This window comes from Tamandua tetradactyla, chromosome 8 (assembly GCF_023851605.1).
Source record: "Tamandua tetradactyla isolate mTamTet1 chromosome 8, mTamTet1.pri, whole genome shotgun sequence".
NCBI classification, from domain to species: Eukaryota; Metazoa; Chordata; class Mammalia; order Pilosa; family Myrmecophagidae; genus Tamandua; species Tamandua tetradactyla.
In genome coordinates this window covers 50025534-50045369 of record NC_135334.1, presented here as the reverse complement: position 1 = coordinate 50045369, position 19836 = coordinate 50025534, and the positions used below count along the sequence as shown (strand labels likewise).

The 19836-nt window shown below is 33.7% G+C and overlaps 1 protein-coding gene across 3 annotated transcripts in view; it reads right to left on the bottom strand.

Annotated features, from left to right (window-relative positions):
* Window positions 1-459: 459 nt before the first annotated feature.
* The window catches only part of SLC36A4 (solute carrier family 36 member 4), a 57102-nt gene continuing 37725 nt past the window's right edge, over window positions 460-19836 (bottom strand). For all 3 annotated transcript variants that reach the window (XM_077113289.1, XM_077113290.1, XM_077113291.1), the window contains 2 exons: window positions 8419-8588; window positions 460-1603 (listed from right to left, as the gene is read on the bottom strand). In XM_077113289.1, the coding sequence (XP_076969404.1) occupies window positions 1296-1603; window positions 8419-8588 (478 nt within the window). In that variant the 3' untranslated portion in view covers window positions 460-1295. The remainder of the gene's footprint in view (window positions 1604-8418; window positions 8589-19836) is intronic.

Sequence of the window (19836 nt, the reverse complement as noted above, 5' to 3'; positions counted from 1 at the left end):
TGACATTAATTATAATTAGCACTGAATTATATTACTAGAAAATTTTAAAATCCATGGAGGTGCACAACACAAGCAGTGAACCCTTAATTAAACCATGGACTATATATAGTTAAACATGCTTTCATGAATTGAAACAAGTGTCCCACACCAACGTGAGATGTTACTAATACGGTCATATACGCAAACTGTATTTTATGGATGACTGTTCTATAAACCACAATGCCGCTAATAAAAAAAAATTAAACCCTGTATTTTGTCAGATAGCTATTTTCCAGTCATTAAGGAAGACAGTGCCTACAAAACTCAGCAAAAGAAAGAAACAAAAAGGAGAGCTCAAGCTACAAATAAGATAGCTGTTCACATTCTACCCGTGGCCTGCAGGCTGTTTAAAATGAATGCTGTTCTCTCCTTTACTGAGGTTTATATAGTTAATGTGCAGGCTTCTGAAAGGCCCTTCTTTTCTGTAAAGCTTCATATACTATTCAAAGATCACCCACTTCCAAACGTTAAAATATAGACTCACAATTAAACTGAAAATAATTAAATTCTGAGAGATGTGAAAAATAAATTGGAATGGGAGTTGGGATCAGGTTCTCTTTATCTCAAGGCTATGTGACCTTGACCAAGTCCCTTAACCTTTCTGGGCCTCAACTCAAAGAAGGAATTGTATTAGATAACCTCTAAAGTTGACTAAAACACTGAGTCAGAATCTTGCACAGTGTCTCTTAATTACCATTATAAATAGTGCGAAAATAATTGTTTTTGGAATTTTTTGATGCTTGTGTTTTGGTTAATGGGAGTTTTCTATATTTCCAGGAGCTAAGCATAAGTTTTTGGTTGTGTAATAAAAATAAATAATTGAGCTATTTTTATATTATTCACAAAGCTTATTTTGACATTCATTTGATGGTGAGGAGAGAAATTGTGACCTACGCATTTTATTTATCTTTCTCATTGTTGAACCTGTGTTCTTTCCTCAACTGGGAGGCAAAAGAAGTAGCATGGGGGTAAGAGAGAGAAGTCTTGTTTGAAGTCTTTCTGGTAAAGAACAGAAATCTTTCATTCTTTTTCTTTTTCACAACTAAAATTTTTGAAATTATGATAATATTTTTAAACAAAAGATATATAATAGTTTACCACTATTGGTAAAGAATTAAAATGTGTTGCCAAAATATTAAAAATATAACCAAACTCTTCTTTTGGCACATTATCAAGTACATAGCAATGTATTCTACTAGTTTCGTTTAATCATTCAGAATCGAGACAAAAATAGAAGACTTATAACTTTGGGTCCACTATTTCAAACCAGATGTTAGACATGTTGTATTCAAATTTAGAGAGGAACTTTGTGAGGTCTCAGCTATGACTCTGGGAGCAGGATAAATAATTTCTTCAACAGTTACATAAGTACCTAAGAGGAAACCAACAACTCCAGTGAATGCTATAGAAATATTTTTCAGGACCATCCATATATTGTAATGCTCCTTAGAAAACGTCAGAATTTCAACCAAAGGCGGTAAGATCAGGGCCAACGTGCTGCTGCTCACAGCTCCCACAAAGGAAATCACAATGTCTAAACGAGGAATCAGAACTGCTCCAGCACCTAGAAAATGAAAATACAAATATTTCTCATTTAAAAATTTGGTACTTACATAAATATTAAATGTAGATGTTCACAGTACATTAAAATTAATGCAAGTCTACACTACTAAATTACTGCTTATAGAAAAATCTGCCATATTTTGCTCTGAACCAAATTTAAAAAGTGAATGACATTTTCTGGAGCTTCGATAAACAATTTAAAAAATTTTTGCTGCGAAATGCTCAGTTAAGAAATTTGGATAGTTTAACAGTATTTGCATTACTCTGCATACAGCTTACCCCACAACGCACAAACATTATTACAACAGTTAACAATGTTTAAAATACTCCTATTTCATTAGCCACAAATCAATTCCAGTTAACTTTTCTAAAATAACAGGACATTTCTAGGCAAAATGAAAATACTTCATTCAAGTATTATTTCTCATACATATATCAAAACCAAAAGGACATTTTGATCTGCATTTTCGACTCTTTCATTTAAAGATTATTTCCATTAGCACACTAACAGTTCTCTTACATTAAAAAAAAGCACCCTAACTTTCTATTCTTTTGCAGCAAACTCCTTAAAAAAGACTGACTTTTTAAAGTCACTGCCTCCAATTTTACTCTCATTCTTCTTTGATCAAAATCAGAAATGATCTCTGCTTGGTTAGATCCAATGGTTACTTCTCAATTCTTAACTTACTTTATCAGTCAGCAGCATGTGACCACTGATTACTCTTCCCTCTGGGAAACTCTCTTCCCTAGACCTGAAAGATCTCATACTTTATTTCATGGGCTACACCTTCTCAGTCTTCTCTGCTTGTTCCACTTTATCTCCCTGATCTCTTAGTGCCGCAGAAGTCATTCCTTCAATGAAGGGTAACCACCTCATCATGGTTTGTATCACAGTTTTAGCACAGAGAAACCCTCCCAAACCCTGGCAAACTGGGATAAGTGGTCACCCTACTTAGACCTCACTCTATACAGATTAATCCTAAATTTGTTCAGAAAGTTCAGGAGAACTCAGATCTCCTCTGAACTGCAGACTCATATCCAATTGCATACCTAACATCTCCACTTGGATGTCTAACAGGAATCTTACACTTAGCATGTCCCAAAATATATTCTGCAAATTTTCTATGTCCTGCAAAATATATTCTGCAAGTTTTCCCATTTCAATTAGGGGCAAATCCATTCTTCAGTTTACTCAGTTCAAAACCATGGAATCATCCATGACAGCTCTCTTTTGTACACCTCATATCAAATCCACCAAGAAATCTTTCTCTCAATCTTCCAAATATATCCAGAATCTGACCATTTGCAATACCTCCCCGCCTCATATCACATTGGTCTGAGGACCATTATCTCTTGCCTGAATTCTTCAATCTTATATTAACTTGTCTCCCTGCTCTAGTTCTTGCTTCTTCTCAGTCTATTTTCACACAGCATGAATGATGATATTAAAATATGCCAGACTGCCTTACGCCAAAGGCTTTCCATATCACTTAAAGTAATATAAACTTCCTATTACTGATCTAATCTCTTCCTCTTTCTTTCTCCCTTGCTCACACTATTTTGTGCTTTCCTCTAACAAGTCAGGCATGCTCCTGCCCCAGGGCATTTGAACCTGTCTGGACAATGTATGGCTCACTCCTTCACTTTAAGGTATTTACTTAAATGTTACCTTTAATGAAAGCTTTCTGACTACTCTCTTTAAAGTTTCACATACCACAATACCCCTTATATTTCTTGTTTTTTTTTTCCATATCATTTATCACTATCTAACCTCCTCTGCAATTTTACTTGATCTGCCCACCCTTTTTAGGTAACAACTCCATAAGTATATACTTCAGTTTGTTTTGTTCACTGCTTTATCCTCAAACATTTAACCATGGTGTGCTAAATAGAGGAATCTATCTGAATAATCTTAAATGATCAAAATTTTTTGATAAAAAATAAATCACTGCCTAGATGGCTAAAGGTTAATGGAAATAAATAACAGGAACCAAAACACTCCGACAGCTGAAGCTTAGCATATTGGAACTGTAATTGGAATTTGTTATAGTCTCAAAACTGTCCCAACTTCCCTATTATATAATCAATCACATTATTATTCTCCTGATTCTGACGAAAAATCTTAAAATATTTTTCATTTTATAAGTGTAAGCCTAGTTTTATAATTTCAAAGTAATTTTTCATAATAATGTATATCTGTACCAACCTCACCTGCAATGCCACTGTCTTTGAGTAAAGTCCCTCAGCTGTGTTCTTGATCTGATTTCCTCCCCTCTCCTGTAGAACTTGCTATATTAGTCTTGGTCTTTCACATATTTGCAATCCCCAACCCCCTCTCAACTGACTTCCTCTTCAGAGAATCAAAATATGCTCAAATCCTTATCTTACAAATTCCATAGGTATCTCAAGTTCAACATACCTAAAATATAACTATTTCTTCACTGCAAAATGGAGAGAAAGTACTATTGAAAGGATTATATAATACAACAAAAATACTTAAGGAAGCGACTGGCATTTGGTAAACATTTAATAAATGACAGTTACAGTTGATTTTGTATTAGCAGACCCATACCTTTCTATGTAATGTATTTACTAAAGTCAAATATACAAAATTCAAACAAAAGGCAATTTATACTGGAAGTTGTTTATATAGTTAACTTCCAGACACTGTATTTACAAAATTTTATAGATGTACTTGATTTTGACCTTCCTTCACATATGAAGACACAGTTAATCAATGTAAGTTCAACGTGCATTAGAAAGAGGCCAAACATTTGACGTTTTCATCACAAAGGTTTCCATTTTTACCTCTATTGTGTAAAGTTTACGAAAACTTTATAACTTGGATGAACACTTATTTTTTTGTTTTTTCCACACATTTTTATAAAATAGGGCAAACACAATCTTCAAATTTTACAAGAAATGGGATTTTTTTTTACTCAAATGAAATCTTACTGGGAAACCAATGAAACAAATAGGCAGCTATACTATTTAAAGCAGAATTAGGGTACTAGAAACCTTCTCCCTAATAGTAACCCCCTTGAAGCACCTCCAATAAATCCATAGAACTACGCCAAGTGCACTTTGAAGTAAAAACATTCATTTAATGGCATATATATTGCAATAGACAGGACAGAAAAATTCTCATTATTTTTGTGTTTCAATGGATTCTTTCAGGAGGTGAGATAATTTGGAACTAAATTGCCCCATGTTCTTTATGTTCCCAGAAGTTATGTTCATTTCTATTCAAAATTATTATGAAAAATTACTTTGAAATTATAAAACTAGGCTTACACTTATAAAATTGACGTGAGAAAACCCTTATAAATAATTCATTTTGAAGAAGTTAGAACTCTAAACTAGAAATACTTTATAATGTGGATTCTCTTTTTAATAGATGCTTGTTAGGTGTTTTTAACATTTCCCTCTAGGAAACTATAAAGCGTAGCTATCAAATACAATTGGCACCTTTACAAATTCACGTATTCATTTTGTGAAAACCTGTTTATCTACTTACAGTAGGTGGTAGTATAAAAGGACAGTCAGACAAACATGGCTAGAACCTTGCCCTCTTTTAAATCTGAAATATATTTTTCCTCATTAGATTTTCAATAATTGAAGCTGTTACCAATAAATTAAATGAAATATTGCTGGCAAACCATGTGGGGGAACACTAGAGAGTTTTAGAATTTATAGACAAGAACTTCATTTATCAAATATTGTTAAGCCATAAAGTATAATTTCAATTAGATAAATCCATCCTTTAAATGTTATATAACTTATAGATATTTGCTAGTAAAAGTGACTTGAAATATGTTATTCAGTAATGGATTAGTAGACAAGAAGTATGTATTCTCTAGGCAACTCCAACATATGAAACGTAAATGAACAAAAAAAACAAATCAGGGCGGGCCATGATGGCTCAGTGGCAGAGTTCTAGCCTGCCATGCCCGTGACCTGGGTTCAATTTCCAGTGCCTGCCCATGTAAAAAAAAAAAAAAAAAATTCAAAGTATAGCTTAGTCATTGCAAATAGGATTACTATAAATAGGTTGCCATATGTCATATATGGGCAGTTACTATGAATATATTTATTCGGTGCTAACTAAACTCAATATTTTCAAAAACTATATTCTAGAGAAAAAAAAAACACATCCTAAAGGGACCAAGTTCCCTCTGATATGAAAATAAAAGCCCATTCTAAGTCATTCGTGAGAAGACTGAGTGGGGAAAAAAATTACAGCACCAACAACACTGTGGCAAATAATTCACATTAACCTTAATTATAAAAATAATCAATGGTGCTCTCCTCACACCTACTGACTATAAGATATCATATTAAGATGCAGAATGGCAGCTAACATAAAGGATTTTAGTGTTTCTATAACATTGTACAAACAACCAAAGATTTATGTTTCTTTTTTCATATTTATGTAGTCATAGTCTATGAAAAGCAAAAAAAAATCAATAAAATAAGAAAGCCAAAGAAACAGAAGAATCAATGAGTTAGACAATAACTGAAATAAATAGTAATTAATATATTTTACAGATTTAATCCATACATGGAATTGAAACACTGGTAATAGTGCCCTATATATAATTCAAAATTTAATGGCTCACAAATTACTTTGTTTTTAAAGTAAAAGATATTTATTATATTCTACAGCGGCCTTAACAGGACTCTATTCACACTACTACCTCACCTGTGAGATACCTGTATATACCAGGAAACTACCAACAGGGCACATGTAGAAAAAGTCTGACCCATTTTTTCAAGCTTTTTCAGTTCCACCAAAAAAAATGATTCAAGTGCCAGATAGGGACTTGGACATAACTAACATAATTCAAGCTGATAGGTCTGCTAGTTTAAACACAACAAACTTGTATTCAGTACTTGGAAAGGAATATGGAACATGGAAAGATAGCATGCTCAAGGGGATTCCTGCTGAGCCTCCAGTCTCACTGTGAGTGCTGCACAGCTTGCTTAGTATTACAAGGTCCTGTCTGCTGTCTGCATACATTCATCAGTCAAGAGCCTGGCAAAAATCTTAAGTACTTTGAAGAAAATAAAACCAGTCTTATCATGAATGCTATCAGCTTTTACTGTACTTTGGAAGGATATGCCAAAGACTCAAGATGAAGTTCAGTGTCCAACGATGTGTCCCAATGAATAAGAAGGGAGTAGCGCATGGTGTTTGTTCTTTTTTCCGGTACATAATGCTATAAATATAACCCTCAAAGCTGAGGGTAGACACAGCTATTTTTTAACTAAAACAAAGCAGCAGCATAGAAAAAGCTGCATGACCAAGTCTGTGCCATGACTCAGGGACTTAGGAAAAGCCCCTGGCTTCTGGGAATGAACTCGTGGTAGCAGTCGTGGTGTGGTCTGTGATTCAATAACAATGCCAGTCAATGTGTAAAAATGGAAGCAATCATTAAAAATCCTGGCCCCTTTTAACATTGCCCTCAAGCTCCCATAAGTGAATTTCAGTAGCTGTTTCTAAAAGGGGATCTATTTTCAATCTAGAACTGTTTCATGCCTATCAATAACAGGACCTTTACTGAAATCAACCTTTTTATTTAGTGCAGTTGTCAAAATGTCAAAAGCATCATATAAAAAATGTTCAAAACATTTTAAAGTAACTTTTCCCCTCATGGTTGTTTCATTAGTCATCAGAGTATGGGTTGATTGACGTCATTCCTCAATATGATTTTTCCCTTGTTAGTTGATAAAATTCACTGCAAAGATTATTTTGAAAAATAACAGTTTTAGCTACTTTTCCCCACATGGCTTTTTGTCTTACATACAAAATGTAAGACATCTAATTCTGTAAAATTAGGAATAAGCTCCACCCTATGGTGCACAATACTTTAGGGTATTTCACAAACTTACCCTGAATTTCTAGCTCTACCATTCTCCAACCTTGGCCAGAAATGGTTACTAATTTTTTAAACAGAACGTCCAAAGCTGCTTGTTTCCTAGTACATCAGAAACTTCGTCCCTGGCATCATTCTGGGCAAGCCCACATTAGGTCAGCATTTAAGTCAATCTTACAACTGAAGTTATAATAATGGTGACAATAATGATAACTTTTAGCTACTTTGTTCATATTTTTAACTCCCCCCCCAAAAAAAAATACCATAAGGATGTCATTTTCATTTCAAAGTTGAGAAAAGAGGGTCTCAGAGACAGCATGTAACTCGCCTGAAGTCACTCAGACATCACTTGGTAGGGCTGAGTTTCGATCCCTAGGTGTCTCTGACTCAAAGCTTAAACTCTTTCCACTGTACCAAGCTCAAGATATTAATGCTCACTGGAAAAGGTATTTTATAATGTGAAGCCTTCATAAGAGATCATACACATGCATTCAAATAGAAAGTAAAGTTAGTCACTGAAATTACTAAAGACCAAAACAAAATACAATAAAACAAAACCCTTACATGGAGTAGAGGTAAGAGGTAAAGTTTAAGCCGTTAAATACACAAAAGTTAGCAGAAAAAAAAATCCAAGGAAAATTAGAAGAAATAAAATGTTTATCAATAATGTCAGGGCCCTTTATGTACCTGATTTAAATGTACATGTATGTTTTAATCACTGGTGATATCATTTTCAAAATAATTTAATTCTCTTAAGGGTAAAGGATCTGGTTTGTATTTTTTCTTATTATAATAGAATATAGATTTTTAAAATAAAAAGCATCCTGACTAGGTAAATAAAATTGTTTTAAAAATATTGAAAAATATTTTCTAAGTAGTCTTGTTATAAGAAATTTAACAATAAAATAATTTTATGATATAAATATGTAGTGATACTTACAAGTAATACTAACCAAGAGGGCCCGTATTCCAAATTCACAGATTTGCTTCCATTTAACACGAAATTTGGATGTGATCACAGGAATAATGATCTCTGCTGGAACATAGAACTGAATTGAATATGTCACAAAAATGCCAAAGGAATACAGAATTTTCACTGATTGATATAACCTGTTGAAAAAAAAGTTCAAAATTTAGTCTTTCTTACTAAGAATCAGATTTCTTACCCTTTATCTTTAGTGTTAAGACAGACAAGAACTCCAGAATGCAAACTTAAGCCAGACTATTACGAATTAAAAATGGTTGTTTTGGGGCTATGCAACAGTGGCTCAGTGGTAGAATTCTTGCCTGCCATGCCGGAGACCCGGGTTCAATTCTCAGTGCCTGCTCATGCAAAAAAAAAAAAAAAAAAAAAAAATTTTTTTAAAAAGGCACTGAACTCTATTACCTGTCTAGATGAATGATGGACAATTCATTTTGACAAGCCTGGAAAGCCTGAATGTGACAAAGATTTCGAACATACTGTTGGCAAGTTTTTATTTAGGGCTGAGACAAATGTTCTGATTTATTAGGCTCAGCCCTATTAGAAAATATAGGTGTCTCTTTGAAACAACTGGGAATATTGTGCATCTTTAAAAATTCTAAGTCATATCTTCACTGATCTATATGTAGAAGAAAAACTTCACATTAAACTCTGGGTTACATAGCTTCCTCTGCCTGAATATCTTGGTGGATATGTCATTATCTGTAGAAATGAATAAAAGCAGAGCATCTAAATGATTTCAAATTGTAATGTTCTGAATTATAAGGTGAGTCTACCTATGCTATAATTATATTATAAGGAAAATAAAGTTGTTGAGCTTTTTTTCTCCCAAGTAAACTTAACTCAGTGCCCAATGCTACAAAACAACACACTAATTTTCTGCTTTATAAATATCTTTAGATCTGTACATTTTAGATAGCCTTATGTCAAAATTCTGCATATATGTCTTGATAAAGACTTAGATAATTCCTTCTGCCTGGCAAAAGATGACTTTTAAAATGTGGACAGCAACATGGAAAGAACATCCAGAACTGTAGGACTCAGAGGAACATTATAGAACCTACTTTCTTTGGCTACAAATAATATTAATGTGCTGAATATTTTGAAGTTTTGAATATAACAATAAAACAAACAGTCACCTTTGTATTCTATAAGGAACAGATAGAGAGGAGACCATGGAATTTATTTAACAGCTTAAACTTTACCTCTTACCTCTACTCCACGTAAGGTTTTGTTTTATTTTGTTTTGGTCTTTAGTAATTTCAGTGACTAATTTTACTTTCTATTTGAATGCATGTGTATGATCTCTTATGAAGGCTTCACATTATAAAATGCCTTTTCCAGTGAGCATTAATATCTTGAGCTTGGTACAGTGGAAAGAGTTTTCTACTCTTCATATTTTCTAATAGGGCTGAGCCTAATGTTCCACACACTGACAGCACTGGTTAACACATATGTCCTCCTTCAGCAGAAACCTCACTGATAGCCACTATTTTCCCACCTAAGAGATCTACTTTCCCAACTAGGAGTTCTAGAAACAGGGAAGAGGGTTTTATCTCGGGGGGGGGGGCGGGCAGTTATTTTAGGATATAGAGTACTCCACTTTTTGTAAAGAAATTCTCAATGTTAATTAGGCCTTTGGCTTTTATCTATAAGCTTTATTACAGTAAAACTTAGAGTAGTAAAAATTATAAACAGTTCTCTAAATTGTGGCCAAGCAAGAATAATTCAGTAAGGAGTCCAATAACACAGTCATCATAGGAGTGGATGTGAAAAAATATAAGTAATTTGAAAACACTACAAATAGCATAATTATGAAAGAAGGATCTCCTTACAGCTAAGCAACAATAAAACCTTCATTTTAAAATAAGTTAAGGATATAGTTCTCAGCTTAAGTCTTAAAGGTTAGATATAAATGGTCAAATTACTTAAAATCTACAAAATAACCAAAAGACTCCTGTTCCACATACTCTGATATGAAATTGTGAAGATGGCAGAATTAAACTAATATTCTTCTTGGTTTTATATTATTGGTTTAAAAGAACAACATTCCCTTTTTATTTATTATCTTCTAACTTATAAGTTTAAAAAATATGGTTAACAGTATATTTTTTAAAAATTATATATGTATGTATAATTACTTTTCTATTGATATAATCAATAGAAATCTGGTTATTACCACCATTCAATAATACTGACTATATGCAATAATTATAAGTGGGCACTATATGGAATAAAATTGGTAGATAAAATGATTTGAGTCTTCTAGAGGCTAGTATAAGTTGCTAATCATCAAGGAAGAATAAACTGGAAATAAGACGGAATATCTGAGAAAAGCAATGCAGTCTTTAAATCAACCACTTAAGAGACTGTTTCACTTTTATTTCTTTCCTGTTTCAAGAACCTGTTTATTTCTGTGCTTGACATCCTTATCTTCAAACACTCTCAACTATATCTTTCTCTACTCAACTTTTTTATAGATATCGTCAGCTTTTGTCCTCAGTTTGGTTTTAAGTAGCATCTATGGTAAGGGTCCTCTTTGTTCTAAGTTTTAGAACTGAAGAGAGTTCAAAGAGGAAGAATCTACCCAATAAATTCTTCTACCAAAGAAAAAGAAGCTTTCCTTAAAGTCTTAAGAATTTGTTTTGATGATATATAAGAACTTAAAACAACTTGTAAACATTTAGTGCACATTAGAAAGTCTTCTAAAACCTTTCACTGCCAAAGAATTTTTCATTTATATTCCATACTATATTCTAAAGCTCTTGGAAGTTAGAGACTATGTTTTACTCTTCTCTGTATACTTCCCAATGCACTTTGTGGCAGAGTGGCATTCATCAAATATTTAGTTAATTATTAATGAAGAATGTATACAGATAGATAAGCCTTAGAAACTACATCCTTTCAATTTGATAAATAATACTCCAAAGAATGAAAGATTCTTTAAAGCTAAAAAAATTAACATTTTAGCAAAGAGCAGAAACTTATTTTCTTATAATTATTTTACAGACAATATATGGAATGTTTAATGAAAATATAAGGGTAAAAGACTAAATGTTCTATTAGTTTTAAACACATAAGATTTCAAAATTTGCAGTGCTTCTGTTCTTTTCCCCACATTGTCTAATAAATCAAACAATCTAAATGATCAGGTATAAATATCTATTTTTTTCACATATGAATATCTTTAAAAAAAATTTTAAGACAACCTTGGAAATAAATTAGTGACTGATTCTCTTTCTCTCAAGATTGAATACAGAAGCTAATCTGATAATTTGCTTTTCTTCTTGGACCCTTCATGATAAATGAGGTTAAGAATCTTGAGGACTTAGCTCTGTTGAAAAGAAAAGTTGTCTCCTTAATCAAGAACTAGCTACAATCTTTACCAAGAATCTCACTTATTCTAAGCTAAAAAAATAAGACTGCTTTGGTTATCTAGCATTCATGTCAAGATAGACTGAACAATTGAACATTCATATCACATTTACTGAAACATAAGAATTATGAGAGATTTTTGTCTGATCACTCCTGTATTACTAATGCAAGAACAGTACCTGCTATACAAAGAACATACAGTAAATATTTGCTGAATGAATAAATTCACTAGATGCCCTTCATTTCTAATTTAAAATAATAATGGCCGTTGTGATGAGGAAAGGAAGAGGCAGTTTGGGACAAGATCTCTAGATCCTGTAAGGATCTAGATTTGTAAGGCAAATTTAATATGAGAAGATTATTAAAAACTTGCCACCTAGGCTTCCAGCCAACTAGGATGGCAGTGTGGATGGTACTGGGTGCCATTCCCCTACTAAAACTTTGAACAATAAGCAAAAACTGGCAAATCTTTCTCAAAACTCTAAAAAACGGTTAGAGGGTTGCATTAATCAGGCAAGTACCAAATCAAGTAAATACAACTTTAAAAGTGGTAGGAGACACTCATGATATCCTTGTTGGACTTTACCCCACTCTTCCCAGGCACAGTATGGAGCCAGTCTGTGCTCCTATTGTGAGTTCTGGCTCTGTTCCAGAAGAAGCAGAGTAATCCTTATGTGCATAATAGAGAGCCTGTATATAAGTGCCAATGTATCCAGTGGCAGCCTGAAAGACAGAATCTCATTTCTGACTGACCCTCCCAGACCTTGCCCTGCAGTCAGAAGTAGCTTATAGACTGCTAAAGCAATATAAGAAGCAATTAAGTCAAAGTGGCCTGGAGCAAAGGTTTACCAGCTTTAAGTCATGCAATAGAGCATCCAGGAGAAAGGAGAGAAACTTTACTTCTTAGGGAAAGAGGAGGTATTTGAATTCTTGTAAATGGGAGAATTCCTAACTCCATGAGCAAACCACAATGCCATGACAAGGCACAGGCTCAGAAAGGACTGAGACCCTACATTTCACATTTACCCCAGGCTGATCTTCTTGATAGGAGGGCTGAATTCTGAAGGATAGCACCAGCCAATGAAAAAAAGCCAATCTGCCAAGAGTGTAAAGGTGTTTTTTAAATTGGTTCGTATCTTATTTAGCTCCTGGCACTCAAGGAAATCTCTGTCATATCACTAACTGGATACAAACTTAAGGAATAGACAGCTCAGGGACTAAATCCCAGAGTTAACACTAAAAACTATTAAAAGGTTCAATGTGCAATGAAAGCGGAAGACAAACAAGGAAAGGAAATGATGGCCCATTTAAAGAAACAGGATAAAAATTAAAAAAAAAAAAATCAAGGAAGAAAATCAGTTTTGTGAAATACCAAAGACTTAAAAAATGATGTGAAATAGGTCTGAGATAAAAGAAAACACAGAGAAAGACACTAAGCCAACTAGATCTAACAGATATAAAACACTGTACCCAATGAAAACAGAATACACATTCTTTGCAAGTATACATGGACCAATGTCCAGGGCAGATCATACGTTGGGCACAAAAAAATTTCTTAAATTCAAAAATATTGAAATCATACAATGTATATTCTCCAACAACAAGGAAATAAAGCTAGAAATCAGTGTCAGAGGGAGAAATGGAGAACTCACCAATATATGGAAATCAAACAACATACTCTTAAACAACTCAAGGTAGGAGGAAATTAGAAGCAAAATTAGGAAATATGGTGAAGCAAATGAAAATGATAATACAACATACCAAAACTGATGGGAATCAACAAAGGCAGTGATGAGAGGCAAATTTATGGCCCTAAATGCTCACATTAAAAAAAAAGAGAGAAAAGACTGCAAATCATAGACCTGACCTTAAAACTGAAGAATGAGAAAAAGAAGAACAAACTAAACCCAATAAAGGAAGGAAAAAATTAAGATAAGAGCAGAGATAAACAAAATACAAATAATAATAACAATAGAATCAACAAAACCAAAAGTTGGTTCATTGAAAAGTTCAATAAGATTGACAAACCTTTAGCTAGGCTGATAAAAAAAAAAAGTGAGGATACAAATAATGAATGTCAGAAATGAAAACGGGAACATTACTACCAACCCTGCTGAAATAAAAAAGACTATAAGAGGATATTATGAACTATATGCCAATAAATTAGACAAATGAGATTAAATGGACAAATTCTTAGAAACATACAAACTACCTACACTGATTCAAGAAGAAAGAGAAGGTATCAATAAACCAATTACAAGTAAAGAGATTGAATTGGTAATAGAAAACCTCCCAACAAATAAAAAGTGCAGGACCAGATGGCTTCACAGGGGTATTTCACCAAAGAATACAAGACTTAATACCACTTCTGCTCAAACTCTTCCAAAGAATTGAAGAGGAGAGAATACTCCCTAATTCATTGTATAAAGTCATCACCACCTCCATACCAAAGCCAGATAGAGGAAAACTACAGACTAATATCTCTTATAAATGTAGAAGCAAAAATCCTCAACAAAAATAATAACAAACAGAATTCAACGACACATTAAAGAATTATACATCATGATCAAGTAGGATTCATCCCAGGTATACAAGGGTGGATCGACAGAAGAAAATCAATTAATGCAATATACCACATTAACAGAATGAAAGGGAAAAAACACATCATCACCACAATTGATGCAGAAAAGGTATATGACAACATCCAGTACCCTTCTTGAAAAAAAATTTAAACTAGGAATAGAAGGAAATGTATTCAACATGATAAAGGACATATATAAAACACCCTACTACTGACACCATAATGGTGAAAGATGTTACATTTTCTTTATAAGATCAGGAACAAGACCACATTGTACTGAAAGTTCTTGCCAGAGGAAGGAGGCAAGAAAAATAAATAAATAAATAAATAAATAAATGGTATCCCAATTGGAAAGGAAGAAGTAAAACTTATTTATAGATGACGTGATCCTATAACCATAAAATACTGAAAAATCTACAACAAATTCCTGGAGCTAATAAATGACTTCAGCAAAGTGGCAGGGTACAAGATTAACACTCCAAAACCAGTAATGTTTCTACATACAAGCAACGAACAATCAGAAGAAATGAAAAAATATTTCATTTACAATAGTAACTAAGAGAATTAATCAATATCTAGGAATCAAAAATCTAACCAAGGATATAAAGGACTTGTTTACAGAAACTATACAACAACATTCTTCAGAGAAATCAAAGTACACTTAAATAAATGGGAGGACATTCATTCTGTGTTCACAGAGTAAAGATTGTTAAGATGTCTATTTTAGTTTTCTGGGCTGCTCAAGCAAATACCTTGAAATGGGTCAGATTAAACAATGAAAATGCATTAACTTACAGTTTTGAGGGTAAAAGAAAGTCCAAATCAAGACATTATCAAGGTGATGCTTTCTCCCCGAAGACTGTGGTTGTTGGGGCTGACCGCCAGCAATGTTTGGCTCCTTTGCCACATGGCAACCTCTCCCAACCTATCCCTTCTCTTCCAGGTTTTGATTTCAGCTTCTTGCTTCCTGTGGCTTTCTCTCTGAATTTCACTCAGCTTACCAAGAATCACCTGATTGAGGTGGGCCATGCCTTCTTAACTGAAGTAACCACATTCCACCCTCTGGACCCCCCAAAAACATGTTCTTTCTATATGCAAAATACATTAACTACACCATAATGTCCCCAAAGCATTAAGCCATATCAAAAATAACGCTAAGCACAAAGTCTCATCAAAATCAGTTAAGGGAGGATACACACTTTCCAATCTTAAAACATATCACAAAGCCACAGTAATCAAAATAGTATGGTACTAGCACAAGGACATATAGACCAGTGGAATCAAACTGAGACCTCAGAAATCATCCCTCACAAATACGTCCAACTGATTTTTAACAAGGTGGTAAAGAGCACTCAATTGGAAAAGAATAGTCTCTTCAACAAATGGTGCTGGGGAAACTGAAGAAGGAGAACCCTACCTCACACCTTTTCTAAAAATCAACTCAAAATGAATCAAACACCTAAATTTTAGAGCCAGAACTATCAAACTCCTAGAAGAAAACACAGGGAAGCATCTTCAGAATCTTGTGTTAGGCAATGATTTCTTAGACTTTACACCCAAAGTTACAAACCAAAAAAAGGAAAAAAAAGATAAACAGGACCTCAATAAAATTAAAAACTTTTGTGCCTCAAAAGGCTTTATGAAAGTAAAATGACAACCTACAAAATGGGGGAAATATGTGGAAAACCACACATCCAATAAAGGCTTAATACCCAGAATATGTAAAGAAATCCTGTAGTTTAACAACCAAAAGACAAACAACCCAACTAAAAATGGACAAAAGACTTGAATAGGTATTTCTCCAAAGAAGACATAACAAATGGCAAAAAGAAGCAGAAGATGCTAAACTTCATTAGCCAGTAGGAAAATGCAAATCAAAACCACAATGAAATACCACTTCACACCCATTAGAATGGCTACTATTAACAAACAACAAAAACAGAATTACAAGTGTTGAAGAGGATGTGAAGAAACAGGAACATTCATTCATTATTGCTGGGAATGTAGAATGGTGCAGACACTGTGCAAGACAGCTTTCCTCAGAAAGTTAAGTATAGAAATACCATATGACCTGGCAATCCCACTTCTAGGTATATACCCAAAAGAACTGAAAGCAGAGACTAACACACATTTACACACCAATGTTCAAAGCAGTATTCACAATAGCCAAAAGATAGAAACAACTCAACTGTCTATCAACTAATGAATGGATAAATAAAATGTGGCATATATATACAATGGAATATTATTCTGCTATAAAAAGGAATGTAGTCCTGATACACATGATAATATGGATGCACCATGAAGACATCATGTTGAATGAAATAAGCCATACACAAAAGGACAAACATTGTATGATCTCACTGACAGGAAATAATTAGAATAAACAAATTCATAGTCAGAAATCAGAAAAGAAGTTACCAGTGGCTGGGGTAGTGGTATGGAATAGGTAGTTAATGCTTAATTGGTATAGAGTTTCTGTTTGATGGAAAATTTTGATATGGATGGTAGTGATGATAGCACAACCTTGTGAATGCCATTAACACCACTGAATTGTATCCGAATGTTGTTAAAAGGGGAAATTTTAGTTTGTATATATATTACTAGAATAAAAATTTTTTAAAAAACCATAGAACTGTATAACACAGTGAATCCTAATGTAAACCATGGACTACAGTTAATGATATAATTATAACAATATTGTTTCATCAATTTTAACAAGGGTACCATTTTAATGCACACTTTTAATAATAGGGAAAACTGTACGTGTGAATGGGGAATATATGGGAAGACAATTTTCTCCATGATTTTTCTGTAAACTCACAATTTTTCTCACAAAAAATAAAAATAAAAAGTTGTCTCCTCTTTTAGGGAATGATGGAGAGAGCAGAGGGAAAATGTTTACTACCTAGAGTATTTGGCTTCTTAGTTCCTGGATGCTAGCTACATATATGGGTTCAAACTTGGGTTTTGTTCTAATAGAAGGTCACAGAGCTGTTGTCTTAATAAATTATAAAATGTCTTCCCTATCCCTTCTCTGTTCTTACATATATCTTTCTTGATTTTTATTGATTATTTCCTACCCAATATATATAAGACAACAGAAGTCAACTGTTTCTCAGTATTTGTTAGGACAAAACCCCTATACCCTTGAGGATTAAAATATATATATATTCCTTCTAGCCTCCAGTATTTTGGAACATCTAGAAGGAAAAATCAGAGATAATGGAATGGTAGCCCATGACAATTCTAGGATTTTAAGTGTTTATAAAACACTTTTTTTATGTACAGTGTTTTATTTTAACCTCTTCATCACTTAATTCCGTATTTATATGTGTGTATGGGGAGGGTAAACACAGACATACCCACATACATACACTGGGTTTTTCCTAATATAACATATTTCCCTTTCTAATTATGGGCTGGAGTTTAAAAAGTTAAAAAGCCACTAATTAAAACTAAATATGTGAGCTGAAATTGGAATGTTAATTTATTTGTGAATTCTTCTGTTGTTTCTAATCTGGACAGAGCAGGCATGGTAACCGTAACAGGAAAAAGGAGAAGGGGTACTACTACCGGGCATTGTATTTTTGGTGTACTATAGAACAGTAAAAAGAAATCAAAAAAGCAAAAATGAACAAATGAAGCTAACAAGAAAAGTATTTGTTCCTCTGATGTATCAAACATTACCCAAGAGGACTCTGTAAGACAGAACCCAAATAAGTATTATTTTGTATTTTAAGTCCGCTTGAGAATTTATTATATCATCGATATTCAATGATCCTCAGGCTGAATTTCCCTGAGAACACTGACATAAACTAAATTCTTCATCTTCTGGTTTAAGGTTTAAAATTCCTATTAGAAGCATTGGAGAGTTAAGTTAAATACAGTCACCTAAAGATTTTATAAAAATGTGGCAGTCATTCTCAAGCATAAACTCAAAATACGAAGTCCACTCTTACGGCTTCTGTTGTCATCCTAACTCTACATTCCCATTTTTAATTCAGACCAATCCCATGCAAACATTTCCTATTTAATGCTTCCTTCTTGGTTGGTAAGAAGATTCTAGAAGCTAAAATAATATATAGCAACTTATGTCAAAACCTGAGTCAATTTATTTGAAAGAAAAGAATCTATATAAAGTCACATGAAAAAGTCCTCAAATCAATTCTGATGAAAAGGAACATCATTTTATGGTTGTGTTATTGCTACCATCATGACTTGAGTTTTCAAGAGGTTCATTATTTCCCCTTAGGTATTTTGCTTGTGACTGTACTGGGCCTGTGCTTTTCACTCAGAGTGACATTCCCTTCAGCAGAGGGGCAGTGTGCTAGGGAATCTCAAAGCTTAAGCTTTCAATATGGTGGATCTTTCCAAGGCATCAATTTTATTCCAAGTTTTTTTTTGAAGAAGCTATAGAAAAAGCAACATAGATGTTATGAACTAGAATGCAAAAGACAATTAGTTTTGAGTAAAATATGAGCTGATATTATGTGTTAGGTATGCCATTTAGGGTACTTTCCCATGGTGCCCAAGGGAATGTTCTACTTGGTTTTAGTGGAAAACCTGGAAAAATACTGCTAAAATCACTCAACTAGGACTAGTAGCAGTGCTTTGGCTATATTATTAAGTAACAAGGGAAATGCTTTTAAATTTAAATTACCATCTAACAAATATTTACTGAATCCCTCTAAGTACTAGATTGTGGGGCTGAATCAGAAATCTAGAAGATGCAGGATCCCTGCCCTCAAAAGGCTAATGGTCAAGCTCAGAATTGTGAACTCACTTCATTACCATCTTAAAATAAACTCTACTTTAAACATTAAATGTACCACATTTATGCAAATTACTCATGACTAATTTTTAAAGGTGGTACCTCAATGAGACTAAGGTTAATGAACAATCAGTAACTTAGAGTCTCCTTAATCCATACTTTTTGCTTTATCCTAGAGCTTCTTTCCAACACTAATCTTTTTCTTGTAGACATACACCTTTATGAACTCGGAGACTTGAACTCAACTTGGCATGAAACACCCTAACAGCTTCACACAGCTAAAGCTTATCAGTTCCTTAGAATGCTTTTCTGGCAGCCACAGGTTTCCACATCCAGCCAACCAAGAGCAGCGCACATTCTCTAACTCCCTGGGCCGTTCACTCCAAGCACAGGAAAAGAAGGGGAGACGTATACGTAGTACATTAAGAAAGGAATCTTCGATTTCATTCCATGGTTATTCTAGCCCAAACCTCTTATTTTATGGAAAAACTGTAACTGTAAAGTCACAAGCAATCTCTTCTCCAGTACTGTCACGGCTATTATTTTAACTGTCTAACAGCTGCAGAGAGCACAAAGAAAAAGACTACAGCTGCATAAGGTTTATCTCCATTTTAAAAGGAAGTACTCAACAGTTCCCTAAATGTGG